Source organism: Rhinichthys klamathensis, unplaced genomic scaffold (genome assembly GCF_029890125.1).
Source record: "Rhinichthys klamathensis goyatoka isolate OS25496 unplaced genomic scaffold, OSU_Roscu_1.1 h1tg000497l_1, whole genome shotgun sequence".
NCBI lineage: Eukaryota > Metazoa > Chordata > Actinopteri > Cypriniformes > Leuciscidae > Rhinichthys > Rhinichthys klamathensis.
Genome location: NW_026606980.1, coordinates 780,038 through 794,364, shown reverse-complemented (window position 1 = coordinate 794,364; position 14,327 = coordinate 780,038). Strand labels below are relative to the sequence as shown.

The following is a 14,327-nucleotide window of genomic DNA, read 5'->3' as shown; positions in this document are numbered from 1 at the left end:
GTCAATTGGTCAGCTGTCTCCAGCTGGCGTTAACCTATACGATTTCAGTGAAAATGGAGAAGGGAGGAGTTCCCATATACGTCAGTATGACGTAATGTCGAAGTGACCGCCTTGAAAGGGAACCCATATACAGAATTTGTTTACGAGGTAGATGGCATCATTTTTTAAAAAATATATATATAATTATTCCCTCTATATTATCGTGTTAATTCGACAGCTACTGTACAACTTTTTCCATGGCTTTCAACTATTCATTCAGGCGCCATTTTTATTCTTTCAAACAAACAAGCAAGCGTTAATCGCTCAGTCTCAAACAAAGTGCAAATCTCCAAAACGTGCTGCTGTACATTAACAGTATATTAATTAGCGGTTAAATGGCATCTATTAATTGAAGACTGAGCAGCTGGCACTGGTAGAAGGAGAGTACTGTAGGAGGGTCTGGCATGATATGGGCTGCACATCGTGGTCAGGGAACGTGCCAAATGCCATTCCAGTGCCTCTGAAACGGGGTCGAAGGTTAAGAAACATTGTGGCTCAGAAGACAGATGTCCATGTAGATATTATCATTCTGTTTGAGAGCTGAAATCACCTGCACATTTAAGAGTCCAAGTTTTTCTGTCAAATTTTAGCTCTGGCAACAAATCCAAAACTCAGAGTCAGATAAAGTACATTTTTACCCATGCAGCACCATTTGTTTAGAAATTTTCACAGAAAATCTATGGAGTTATAAATGACCCATTTTACTGTATCAAGTGTGTCACCATATGGTTATCACAGTAGGTGGATCCTTGTGGTACTTGGCAGCATCAACTGTATAATGACCGACTGCGGTTTTCATGTTGTCCTTAGAGACATTATAAACGTTCGATTTATGTGCTGGAATGGGGGTTACCTTTGCTTATTTCCTATCTGAACTGTATGTAATTGGTGTTAGTTTTGTGAATGCAAATTAACATAGTCTGTAATGTGTCTTACAGATTTGACTGGCAAAAAGGATCTGAAGAATCTCAGAGAACAAGGTAAGCCTCATGCTTATTGCTTATTAAGTGGTTGCTAGGGTGCTGCTGGTTGGTTTATGGTGTGTTCTGAATGGTTGTTAAGGTTAACTATGCTTTGATTGACATATATGTAGATGACAGACAGACAGACAGACGGATAAATGGATAGATAGATGTATAGATGGATGGATGGACAGACGGATAGATGGATGGATGGACGGACAGACAGACAGAAAGGTGGATGGACAGACAGAAAGGTAGATGGATGGAAGGATGGATAGATAGATAGATAGATAGATAGATAGATAGATAGATAGATAGATAGATAGATAGATAGATAGATAGATAGATAGATAGATAGATAGATAGATAGATAGATAGATAGACAGACAGACAGATAGATAGATAGATAGATAGATAGATATACTGATGGACAGATAGATAGATGGATGGATAGATGGATGGACAGATAGATGGATAGATAGATGAATGGACAGATGGATAGACAGACAGAAAGGTAGATGGATAGATAGATAGATTGAAAAATGGATAGACAGACAGATAGATGGATGGATGGATGGATGAATGGATAGATACTAAGATGGATGGACAGATGGATAGACAGACAGAAAGGTTGATGGATAGATAGATGGACAGATGGATCTAGACATACAGACAGACAGATAAATAGATGGATAGATAGATAGACGGATGGACAGATAGATAGATAGACAGACATACAGATAAATAGATGGATAGATACAGTATATAGATAGATAGATAGATAGATAGATAGATAGATAGATAGATAGATAGATAGATAGATAGATAGATAGATAGATAGATAGATTTCAATTGGCAATATTTTATTTGAACAATATTTGATAGGAACATTATTGCAAAACAAAGCAGAACTGCTTCTCCATATGACAAGACACCTCCGATTCCTGCATATCCAGCTGTCTGACAGGCGTTGTGATGACACAGGAGGGGACATGTTTCCACTTTTCCAAATGATCCAGACATCTCACAGTCTCCTCAGAGGAGCATCTATCCTCCATCACTGTCAGTCATTGGTCTCCTGGGGGCATATGGTTTACTGCCACAGACCTTTTCCACTTCAGTCATTAGGGTGCCTTGTAAATGAACTTAGACTTATGGACACATCTTGCTGAATGACTCATTCCAGCCCAAATGTGATCTTGAGTTACACATTGCTAAAACAGGACACATTCCCGTCTTAGACGTCCGGAAGCTTTACGATGTAATTAATCAAATGTTGATTCCACAAGGGTCAATAGAGTGTCGGGAGAGACGGATGTCGATTTCTTAGCTAAGTGAAAAAACAAGTGGTGTTGAAGGCAAGGCCCAGTGTGGATGCGCTGGATAAATCCATCAGGAGCGCTGACAACCAGCCGTCAGTGGCTGCACATCTGCGCCCATCTGCGCCCGAGGCTCGTGTCTTTTATTGCTTTTATTTGCTTTCTTCAGATGAGGGCAGAAGTTCACTGCGACTGAATCTCACATCCCTTGGAAATTGAGGCGATTATTACATTGCAAAATGTAAGATTAATCATTAAATTAAAGGTCATTTAGCTTGTGATCATTGAGAGAACCTGATTGTTGACTGAATTAGAAGAGAACAGTGCAGAGCTCAACATTAAGCATGGTCGATGTGACAGGAGTTTTGGGCTAGTTGATGGAAATGCATTGTCATTAGGTCTTGTTTAATGAGCATTTGCGTTTTATGTACCTTACAAACCTGAACATTCGGTTTTCTGTCATGTAGCCTAGTATTGAAGATTTTTGATGCAAATTCAGCTGATTTAAATATCATGGTATCCATGGTAAATCCATGGTAAAGTTGGTTTAGATGAAGGTTGATCAAAATTGCAAGAAGCATCAGTTCGGTTTAAATAATAAACAAATCACGCCATGCCATGTTTTTCAAGCCAAAGCCACAGATTCAAAAGTTTTTGAAATGCGTCCCTCATGCTCACCAAGGCTTCATTTGTTCCATTAAAAATACAGTAAAAACAGTAATATTGTAATAATAATTGCAATTTAAAATAACTGTTTTGTATTTAAATATATTTTAAAACGGAATTTGTTTCAGTGTCTTCAGTGTCACATGATCCTTCAGAAATCCTTCAGAAATCCTTCTAAGATGCTGATCTGCTGCTCAAGAAACATTTCTTATTCATACTGACCCCAAACCTTTGATTAATAGTGTATGTTTATTAATTTATGTTGAACCATTCAAATATCAGCAGTGCATGTATAAATCTACTGGACCAGAAAAAAATAAAATAATTGAAATATGAAACACAAACCCATTTTAATTTGATTAATATTTATAAACAAACACACTTTATAATCTTTATTAAAGTTCGAATAATCTTACGATTCACAATAGTTTGTCTCTTGTTCAAAACCTGAAGGACGTCTGTCAACTTGAGATGAAAAATTGTCATCGTTTGATTGCTTTTTTGGCAGACGGGTCATAGAAAAGTGCATGTTTACCACAGCAACGGACCAGGTGAGATGTCAATAGCATAAAATACATCATCGGTCATCGCCTGTCTTCAACCTCGCCATCAATATTCGACCTGATGCCTCATGGCAGTGTGTACTTTCAGCTCATCACTCAAACCAAGCGTTTCCCCAGCTGCTCCAGAGTTTAGTGTGAAGATGCAGATGTTTGACCACACCTGGCAGCTGTCCCTCTTCCCCCTTGTTCAAGGTGCTTACCTCCTGTCCGAGCGCATGCAGCCCTTCCCGGCTCCCCTGCAGCTCGTGCGGATATGGGGAAGCCTGGTGACTGAGATGAGCTATGTGTTTCCCCCCGGAGTCTTCTGTCCCCCCGAGGAGCCACGCTGCCTTCCCATTTTCTCACAGTCACTTCCTCTCCTGTCAACCTGGGAATGTGCTGGCAGCCGTCAAGCCACGGAGACCAGGAAAACTTTTCCCATGTGACAGATATAACAACTCGGGGAAACCGTTACAGTTTCTGTTTATCATACACTTGCCATTACCTGGCACTAAGGACTGCGCTGCAAGTCAGATGCACAAGAAAACAAATCATTCATTCTTCTGCCGAGCGTGATTCATAGCACGAACGCTTCTGCATGTAGAACAGGAGGAATTACGAAGAGATGCACCTGATTATCGGTGCGCATTCAGATGTTAAAGCGCTTATCGATAGTTTCAAGAGCGTTCATGTGAGGTGTTTGGGCTTTTCAGAACCCACGTTTCATTGTATGTGGCAAATGATCCAGAATCCACGGCGCATTATCTCAACCCAAATGCGGAATGAAATGTTATTGCTCAGGGACTTTTAATCTCCCACAACCCTCTGTTCATTTCAGAGCAATTCCCACCTGGTTTCCATGGCATCCGTCCAACTCACAGCAGGAAAGGAAGCAGATCTCGGCAGTGCTGAGTTCGCCCTCTTCTGGACGGAAGTGAGGGCTCCAATAAGCCTTGGTCTAATTAGCCATGCTGTCAAAACATTTCTGCACAAGTGCTTTTAGAAAACTCTGCTGCATGCTCACGCTGAACTATTCCGAGGGGAGATTTGTTAATTTGGGCTTATGTAACGCTGCAGCTTGCTGCCATTACAGGAAAAACAAATGAAAAGGTCAAATGATAGTAAATCCAACCCAGAAAGAACCTCTTAACACAGCTCAGACAACACCCTTCATCCACCTTTTGCATTGCGAACAATTTCCCCTTTAAACGCTCTGATCAGGTCCCATATTGCTCAATAAAAGATTTACATTACTTGGAATAAATCATTCAAGTACAGAAAGAATTAGATGTTTCCAGGTATTATCGATTTAAAACTCAACCTTTCTTGTAAAGCAATTTGAAATAAGAGAGTTAAACATATAAAGCAAGCACTTTTATTTGTTTGAACAGATACATAGATTTATATTGTACACTTTTTTTTGTTGCTATCTTGTGTTCTTATACATGTACTAACCGTGGTTAAAAAAGGCAACTGTTAATGGAAACAATGGCAAGTATACAATACAATTAGCAAACATATCAAAATCAGTTTTTACAACATTTTTAGCAACCAATTCTTTTTATTGGTCTGCCATAGTGCAAACTGTGTGGTTTGAAGACAGAGTGGTAGCGTGATATTAACATTCATTCTTACAGTTCCGACGTCTCTGTCTCGAACACATTTTAATGTGTAGACCGCATTCACAGCGCCTCTGCTTCAAGTCCTTCTCTCCCTTAATGTCGATTTCAATAATACTTCAAGTGTGTAGGGCTGTTCGACAGATGAGTAGTGGACAAAAGCTATGATTAACAATTCGATCTGTGTGTTTATTGCAGTGTATGTGGAAGTTCGCGTCAGATAACCCTATTCAAGCTCTGTTCAATGTTCGAGAGTCCCTCTCTGTTTCTCTTGGATACTCTTCTTAAACAAGCTCACTGGTTACAGCAAAGATCTAAATGATTGTATTTTGGAGTGGTTGTGATATATATTTTTTTTGTATGTTGTCTGTGTATCCTAATGAGAGTATTCTGACAAGGTGAAAACATGAAATAAAGCAGAGAATGTCATCCATTTCAATAGTGTCCATTTCCAAGACATTCCTTTAGTATATCCATGTGACATTGGACTCCTGTGGCAGAGATACTGATTTAGAGGAAAATGACAAAAAAAAAAACATAGTCAAATGAAGCGGTGCCCAGAGAGTGAGTGAGCGTCCTTCTATTGCACAGTGTCTTGCGGAAAGCACTGATAATGGATGGCGGGTGGTGTGATCAGATGTCCGGGTCTTTGAGACGGATCAAGTCCTGTCTGGGCACTGGTTCACGAGCAGCCACAGCGGTCTACTACCATTGACGGGATCTTGCCGTAGATGATCTGCTCTTTGCCGTTGAAGTATAGCATGTTGATGGGAGACATCTTGGTGGGGGTGCAGCAGGGCCCGGCGGTGCCTCGTGGATTAGCCTTGTTCACCAGATGGGTGTGGGGATACTTCTGCAGGTGCATGTAGTCGCATTCTCCTGAACAGTAATTCGCCTTATAACGTTTTGGAGCAATAATCCAGTCCCAGCCGAAGTCCTCGAAGTCCACAGTGAGAGGGTATCTGCAGCACCGGGACTCGGAGGAATTCTCGTCGCAGTCCAGTCCAGAGTCCCTCCGGATCCGCTTTGGGCCCTCTGAGATTTTCACCTCCATAAAGGGGAGCTGTAAGAGAACGAACCCAAAAGAGCCAGCGTTTCAGTTTACTCTTGCTACTTTCATATCTATGGGCATTTGTCCAACGATTAGCGAATGCTAAATCTAGCCAATTCGGATATGATTAAGAAAGGGAAAGAATTGAATTATTCTGGTGCTGAATCCACTTAACAATTCCCGTTCCTTAATGGTGCCATTAAGGATTCTTGTAGTAAAAAAATAAATTCATTCAATTCATACTGCATTTACTGCAAATCATGAGATCAATTTAGATTTCAGCACAATCAAAATACAGGTAATACATTTTTTGCTTTTTAAATGGGTTTTCACACACCTTAAATACTAAAACATTATTTTTATAATGTACCACCACTGATTACAACACAAGTTGTCTTGATAACAACCACTAACTACTCTGGTTCAAGTTTCAGGAGTCTTAACATAATATTCTTTTCAGTTTGTTTTAACTTTCGAGTCAAATATCAGAAAGTAACTCGCAATTAGTGAGTCAGTTTAACTCTGTAACTGTTTCGACTGATTCATAAGTGTTACCAGCTAATAATAGTAATTCGTTCGGGAATCGGACTGTACTAAGCATGCTGTTGATTCATTACAAGAAATAGGTCAAAATAATCGTTAGTTCTAAAACCGAATTACTGTGGTCGCGCTTTTCGTTTTTGATTCACTAAAAAGAACCGGTTTGAACGAATCATTCGTTCAGGATTCGGACTACATTTACAAAAACATTCACGACTACACTGATCACTGAATGTTCCGCGCTCTGAAACATGGAATTAAGAACATTTTTACATTGGTGCTACAGGCACTACTTTTTTTGGGAGATTGCTGATTTGAAACAACCATAAATAATTTCTTGCTATTATCATTCACAGCAACTACTATTGACGGAGTTCTGTCTAAATGTGGTTGTATTGTGTAAAAAAACGCACATTTGGTAACACAACAACTCAACTTACCAGTCCATCCTCTCCAGCCTCAGCGGAGGTAACGGCCAAGTCGTTTCCCTTCGCGTCATACGCGTTTATCTCGATGCCCCAGTTGGTCTCCGGTTGTCTTAACCACACCGTGAGCACCTGCTTTACGTCTATACTCTGCCAAGAGGTGACTCCTGCGTTCACATCGATCTTCAGGGATCGTATTCGTATGTGTCTTCCTCCGTCCGTAACGGGCATCAGCCGTGATATCTGTAAGAAGACGGTGGTCACTTCTTCCGCCGGTCTCAGATGAACCCAGACCTGCGCTCTTACGATCCGGTTCGCTTGGATTTTCGGACTGAATGAGAAAAAACAACACTTCGGTTTCCGATCTACTTGAACGATGGGGTCAGCTGAAAAAAAAAAAAGAAGAGAAAGTAAATCAGAGGGATTATACGGGATCTAGGCTACTGGTTTTCAGTGAGTTCTATTATTAAAGCGGTCCATAAAATGACGCACTGATATAGGCTAATTTAAAAAAAAAAAGTCAAATTTAACTTTTAAAGAAATAACGTTGACTACGCCCACAAAACAAAATACATTACATACATTAAGGTGACATTTATATGTAATAATTAGATATATACACACTATATTTGTAGGCTATACGGCATTGCAGAAGGAAACTATGCTATTTATATCTTTAAAAACGAATGGATGGGCTACAGATATAATGTCTATATTTAGACATTACATATAAAAGGCATTAGGACATACACAGTTTCACCTAAAATATTGACTAAGATGTGAACCAATTTAAACTACAGTTCGCATATCACGTGTGGTAAAGGTGAAAACATTTTCTTCTGACCGACGCTGGTGCGCTTTTGCTGCGCTTCCATGTTCAGCGTGCGTAAAATTGCTTTAGCAAGGCTGAAAAATACGGGCACAAAGCCTTAAAAAATAGGAATCGACAATTATACATCTTATCTGTGCATTTTATGCACAATAGCTGCCTCGTGACGTGCAACTGGCTTGGGCGTAAAGACTGCGTAAAGGGTCTCTCCAAGTAGACTATTCCCTAGATTCTTTGTCCATTAAGAGGATAGTACATTTACATGAATGAATCTTTGAAATAGTTGATCCTTACGCTCTGTGGCCATAGTCATGATGGTCTCTGTGGTGGCATGTTCATCATCCTCTTCCATAGCTCCATCCTTACTGTCATCCCCCAGAACATCGTACTGATCCAGAAGTTCTTGCAAAGGCGGTGCTTTGGGTAACAGTTGCTTGACCACGTCCCGGCTGATGTTTGGAGCCTGTTTGAGTCGGAGTTTGCTAAGAATTTGGGACTTGATGGCATGCAGTCTCATCAGCTTGCTGTGTTGCCTGAACTCACATGTGGAGCACTGTTCGCTTTCCTCCGTGGCTGTGGAAGGCTGCTGGGGCGCCGTTATATCTCCATTACCCACTGGACCACATGCAATTAATACACTTAGAGAAATTAAAACCTGCGTAAAATGCATGTTCCAAGGCGTGCTAAAGGATGTTTGCTATGTGTGATCTGATTTGCTATGGAAATGAACCTCACCACGCACCGGACAAGTAGATGTCATGCTTAAATTCGGCAAGGCTTTTTATACTGCAACTTTGGCCACTCTATTGTGTCGTAAGATTCAATGATTGGCTGAGCTGGCAACAATAAACCTAATGGACAGAGCTGGACTTCTTTCGCAGTTCTTAAAGAGGTATGACACATCTTAGAGGACTCGTGGAGGAACCAGTCTAACTTGAATGCATATTATGCACATGCATATAAAAAAATACGCACTTTTATTACAATATTTCAGCGCGTGCATCCAGGATGCTCCCTGTGTGTCGTTAAACGCAACTGACCCAGAACGTAAAGGCTACATTTGATATTTATGAATATAAAATCATAAGCAACAGAATATTTGTTTTACTATTTTATTACATTGCAATATAAGGCACCTTGATGGTCTACTCTACTTGACATTTACACATGAGCAGCATGATTTTGGTAAAAAGGTGATTGGCAGCCTTAACATGTGGGCTCATCTGCTAATGTGAATAACTGCTAAAATGACAGTATGTTCATTTGTATAATATTCACGTTGCTTCTGTCAATGTAACGCAAAATAATTTCACCACGTATGTATTTCTTAATAGTAACATTGAATAATCACAATTCATCTTGTTTGCTGCAGCTTATTTCGTTTTTTAGATCTGTGGGTAAGATACATAGCGCCATCTTGTGGATCGTCTAGTGTAAAACGCGTTAATAACCAGGTCCTGACATGAAGTTTTGCACAGTGTGAGTTATTTGTAAAAGGATACATAATAAGGATAGGCAACACGCAAACATAGCCTAATAAACACACATATAAACAAATATTCTACAACTTCTAATTTACATCAATGTGTTGGCTCATGATTCATGACAAAATATGTAGGCCTAATTAAAAATTAGTTAGGCCTTACCTTGGAATAGGCCGTTAAGCTGTGAATTGATGTTGTCCAACCGATTTCACATGCATTGGCCTAGCCTACACAGTTTCTCCTTCTCACATAACAACATAATTTAAGCTAAAATCATCATTTCATGTGCATTTATTTATTAGGCAAGTAGCCGTATAATTAACGGGATAATGTGCAGTCATCCGGTCATTATCGCAAAATAAACTCTTTCAGGGTCATATACGACTTGGCGTCTGATCGCCCCGTCTCGAAACATTTTGCGATAATGAGCCGATCGATGACAGGGCATTATTATCCATTACGTATCACTTAATATCGCAATATATTTTCGGTTCAGTCTAATAATGTGAAAGTAAGATAATGACGGAGAGAATTAAAACGGAAACTGATCAGAAAACTTTCTAATATAAATGCTATGATAATGCATAACATAGGCCTAATGTAAATAATATAGCATATTATGCTCTTGCCAGGAAATTCTTTGTAAAAACTCACAAACTCAAAATTTACCATGCAGTCTGATAAAACATGAACTGAATGAATCAGGTAGGCAATGCCTATCATAGGCCTAGGCCTGACAAAACATATGCTGTATGACAACAAATACGTTTATCTTTCATAAATTTCTCATAAATCTTGACTACAACATCTCTAGGTTGGTCATATGGCATGAGCAAGTTTGGTAATCAACATTTGTCTATCTATAGGGAAAACGCTCATTTCACTAGGTGGCGACAATGTATTTAAAAAGACAACGAGGCGCAACCTGTGTCTTCGTGTGTTGCAGTAACCTATTTTACCCAGTTTACAAACAAATGTTTAGGCAAGGATAGCATGAACTAAGTGTGTACGTGAAACAGAAAGAATTTCCCAGCTGCAAATTCAGTAATGTAGATGGCCATGTATGAATGGACAGGGGGGAATAAAAAAAAAAAAAAAACACGGATTAATGCGCTGTCAAGCCCCATCGCTGTCCTGTCACTGGAATGAAACTGAAACGTTATCATCATGATTATATGTGGACTCCGGACGCACATGCTGAATTCTGACCCGACTTATCCTACCAGAGCAAGTTCTTCAACATGCTTTCTCATTCTCCTGTGGAGTAACCGAGACTGGTGAAGAGAAAGGAGCTTCAGCCTATTATTTATTAGTGTGGATTTATCGTAGGGTTCCTTTTAAATAACGCATTTCAATTTGGATTAAACGTTTTCTTCGGTTTTGTATCCATAATATGGACGCTCGCAGCCTGCAGTCCGAAGGGGTATGTATACCCACACTGATTATATATCTCTGGAATGTGCACTTTTAACATTAGATTACGGATCATCGTGCATTTAAAAAAACAACAACTGAAATATAATTTTGACTTGACCTTGAAGCTTTCTTGACACAAATACGACCATCCAATTTACTAGTAAAATCGACAAAACTGAAATTTTAATCTCGTTCACCCTTGGTACAACATTGTAACCAGGATAGCATCAATCATGATGTTTATTAAACTGTTGATCACTTCAGATTTGCAGACAGTGATTGTCGGTTGTCCTTGGCTGCATGATATGCATATGATGTCTATAGCCTATACAACGGGTTTGAGTGTCATTCGAGAATAACTGCCGTGAGTAATAACATTATTCAATACAATATTAGCAGACGCCCAAAAGAGCTACACTTAGAATCCACAATGTTTTTCACAGAATTCGATTTATATTTAAATGAGACATGATAGATGTTTGGTATGTGTGATAGCAGCAAATGGAGTGAACCACCGGCTTTCGTTGTAAGGAGAAGTCTGTTAGTCATTAGCTGCACTAGGCAGGCAGCGCAAGATAAATGCCAACTGCAATAGACGTCCGAGTCCTGAGCGAATCGTTCGTTTGAGTCGGATCAGTTGAATGATTAGGTTGATCCCGTTCACAAAATCGGTCTGAAAGGTGCGTTCGAAAATCGAACTTAATCGGTCCGAGAGGTTTTCAAGTCAACCGTTGTAAGATACTTTTAGAGTGAAGCAAATGAACCGGTGTCACTGATGTAGAGAAAAGCAGATTTAGTAGAAACGTTACAAATAAAACATACTATAAAACGTTATCCCTATCCATACACGATTGTTATGCGCATAAGAGTATATGTTTGTATAGCATTTATCTCCTTTAGGGAGGAGAGTGAGACAAATTAATTGTAGTAGTGTTTCATGTAAATACTAATTATTTAAGATTTTAAATTACTTAATGAGCTGGATCTGAACTGGGCTAAATACACTTATAAATAGAAAAACCGTAATGGATAGCATTTGTACAGCTACATTATGACTTAAGGCAGTGTAGGCGATTTGTTCCAGAAAGATTTTTTTGTTATGGTTGAAAGGCTCTTCACATCCTGACAGCAATCACTAAGTTAAGTGGCCTAATTGTGTGTATATATATATATATATATATATATATATAGGACCATAAAATGTTCTTCCAATCATTGCAATTAAGTCCGATTGGAATACACAGACATCACACGTCATCACCGCGTTTCATGCTATACCGCGCTATACCGATGTCAGTCACCGAGCACCGCACCCGAAACAGCTGCCACCTTTTACAGTTCTTCCTGGACCAAAACAATGAGCTTATGCTGCGTTCACACCATAACTGTAATTTGGAAGAGATGGAAACCCGTGACGATATATTGTTTACGTTCAATATTATTGTAATGTTATGTGCTTTGAGACAGGTAGCTTAATGCCATCTCTCGCCTCGTGACACTTTGCAAACTGCTGTGCGCGTTCATGTGTTTTGAAGGCGTGGTTTTGGAGACGCTCTGAAGGGAGGGTGGGATTTCATGTTTTCAAAGCTAACTTGCTATTGCTATCCACTCTGAAAATTGCCTGCCCTACCTTTTACCAAAATGCTATCAGAGCATGTGATATACCACGCCGCGATCCACTGGTCAACTTGATGACGTTATTACGTGTTCGCGTTAAGAAGCACTAAATCTTTTTAAATGAGTCGGACTTGCCATCAGTAATGAATAATATATCTAGCCAATTTACTACATGTTATTTATAAACCCTATGTGCACACGCAGTTTTATATTTTTACTTTATACTGCCTCTTTAGGAAATCCTCATTCCTGTGAAAATCAAGTCATTACAGTGTCTTGGACAAGGTTGCCAACTGACACTGTGAAAAATAGTCATCATGAAAATATATATTTAGCCAAGAAAACACACGCAATAACTCACTAAAAACATGCGTCTTCTTCACACAGGGCAAGTGTGAGAATGCTATACATCATGGCTGACCATCTGGACTACACTTTGTACAGAAATACCTCTACATCCTAGCTTCTTACCATATAAAACCCTATAAACTGCCAACCAAGGGAATATAACCTCTGTATCACGCCATTTTTGCATCTCTTCGCCTCACTGCTTTCAAACCAATGCTACATTATTTATATCATGGGATGCATGAAATCCAAGCACCGCGACCCTACTCAGAATTCCGGCTCAACGGAGAAAGTGGATGGCAAGTCAGGAAAGCAAGGAGAGAAAGCCGTTCTAGTTTTCTCAGAGATCGGCTCCATGGAGGACCCAGTGCTGGTCAATCCGGTGTTGGTGGACTATGCCCAGAGACTCTCAGAGGAAATTGTGGCCCGGGCAGTACAACAATGGGCGGAGGTGGACAGCCGGTACAGTGACATCCCCTACATTGAGTGTGATGTGCCATAAGTTTTTAACTGTGTGGAATAAGAATGGATTGGTCTAGCTCACACCTCTCCTGTATGTAAAGGAGAGCTTTCAGACCGACAAATGAAGGCCAGTGGATAATCATGTCATTTCGGAAAGATGTTCTTTGGCTCTCTGAAAATCTCTTTAGGATTCACATGAAATATTCAGCCATATTTTTTGTTTTCTTAACAACTGACCATGGAGCTGTTATAATACAAGACATTATCTTTTTATGTCTTTTGTTTTGTTTACCGTCAAATTTAATGGGAGAGTCCCTGAAATTGTCCAAAGGCCACAGTCATCACAACCATTGTTAATTATAGACTTCATCTTTTTGCCTTTAGCATTTCATGTTTGTGTTTCAGCACATCAGACAGTACCTAATTTCATCCATCCATCCATCCATCCGTCTTAAGGTGTGGTCACATTGGCTTTCTGCAAAATTTCACAGAGAAAAAAGGTTAATTGTCTGTTGCCTCTTCAAACCAAGTCACTTTCAAACCAAGCAGCTTTCCGTTGATCAACGTAGTGAATTTGAATGACCCAACTTGTACCGGTTGCGAAATCTGCATGGGGATTGGGGAAATCTATCACCCTCAGGTGAAATCCTCAATCCCCTATTTAAATGGCTGGATTTTCCCCATGGATTTCGCTGAACAACAGTAAATGTTACCGCACATTTAAACAGAGCACATGCTCAGTGGTCACAGTTTCTTTTTAAGGGGCCAGTGCTGGCTTCTAGGGATCAATAAGTGTACATTACTTCACCGGTATCCTTTTTTAGACATGACAGCTGTGTCAACCGCAATTCCTGGTACAAAATCAAAGACCTTGTGGTTACTATGACCAGACATTGTTTATCAATGACACACTCATAGATTTAGAGATGTTTAAAGATGTTAATCATCCTGTATCCTCATGATGATGGCATGAGCGAATACATTCAAAGGGAAGGATTATATACATCC

The 14,327-nt window shown here is 39.7% G+C and overlaps 2 protein-coding genes and 1 long non-coding RNA gene across 3 annotated transcripts; 2 read left to right on the top strand and 1 right to left on the bottom strand.

Moving 5' to 3' along the window:
• The first annotated feature begins 644 nt into the window (after positions 1–644).
• On the top strand, positions 645–5,685 carry LOC130072588 (uncharacterized). Its single transcript, XR_008804143.1, has 2 exons — positions 645–1,019; positions 4,367–5,685. It is a non-coding gene; the product is annotated as an uncharacterized LOC130072588 (long non-coding RNA).
• mstnb (myostatin b) lies at positions 4,891–8,763 on the bottom strand. Its single transcript, XM_056237767.1, has 3 exons — positions 8,287–8,763; positions 7,179–7,549; positions 4,891–6,210 (listed from the first exon to the last, which is right to left on the bottom strand). Exons 1-3 carry the CDS (start codon positions 8,660–8,662, stop codon positions 5,830–5,832), a joined length of 1,128 nt encoding a protein of 375 aa, XP_056093742.1. The 5' UTR covers positions 8,663–8,763; the 3' UTR covers positions 4,891–5,829.
• A 1,781-nt stretch (positions 8,764–10,544) lies between these two features.
• Positions 10,545–13,604, top strand: LOC130072591 (small membrane A-kinase anchor protein). Its single transcript, XM_056237769.1, has 2 exons — positions 10,545–10,899; positions 12,897–13,604. Exon 2 carries the CDS (start codon positions 13,090–13,092, stop codon positions 13,357–13,359), a length of 270 nt encoding a protein of 89 aa, XP_056093744.1. The 5' UTR covers positions 10,545–10,899; positions 12,897–13,089; the 3' UTR covers positions 13,360–13,604.
• Positions 13,605–14,327: the final 723 nt, after the last annotated feature.

Bases quoted from the DNA above. Each gene is read 5' to 3' on its own strand.
- mstnb (XM_056237767.1), bottom strand. From the start codon at position 8,662: ATGCATTTTACGCAGGTTTTAATTTCTCTAAGTGTATTAATTGCATGT. The intron at 7,550-8,286 runs GTAAGGATCAAC...TTTTTTTTTCAG, and splicing joins CATGACTATGGCCACAGAGC to CTGACCCCATCGTTCAAGTA. The intron at 6,211-7,178 runs GTAAGTTGAGTT...GTTCTCTTACAG, and splicing joins AGGCTGGAGAGGATGGACTG to CTCCCCTTTATGGAGGTGAA.
- LOC130072591 (XM_056237769.1), top strand. From the start codon at position 13,090: ATGGGATGCATGAAATCCAAGCACCGCGACCCTACTCAGAATTCCGGC.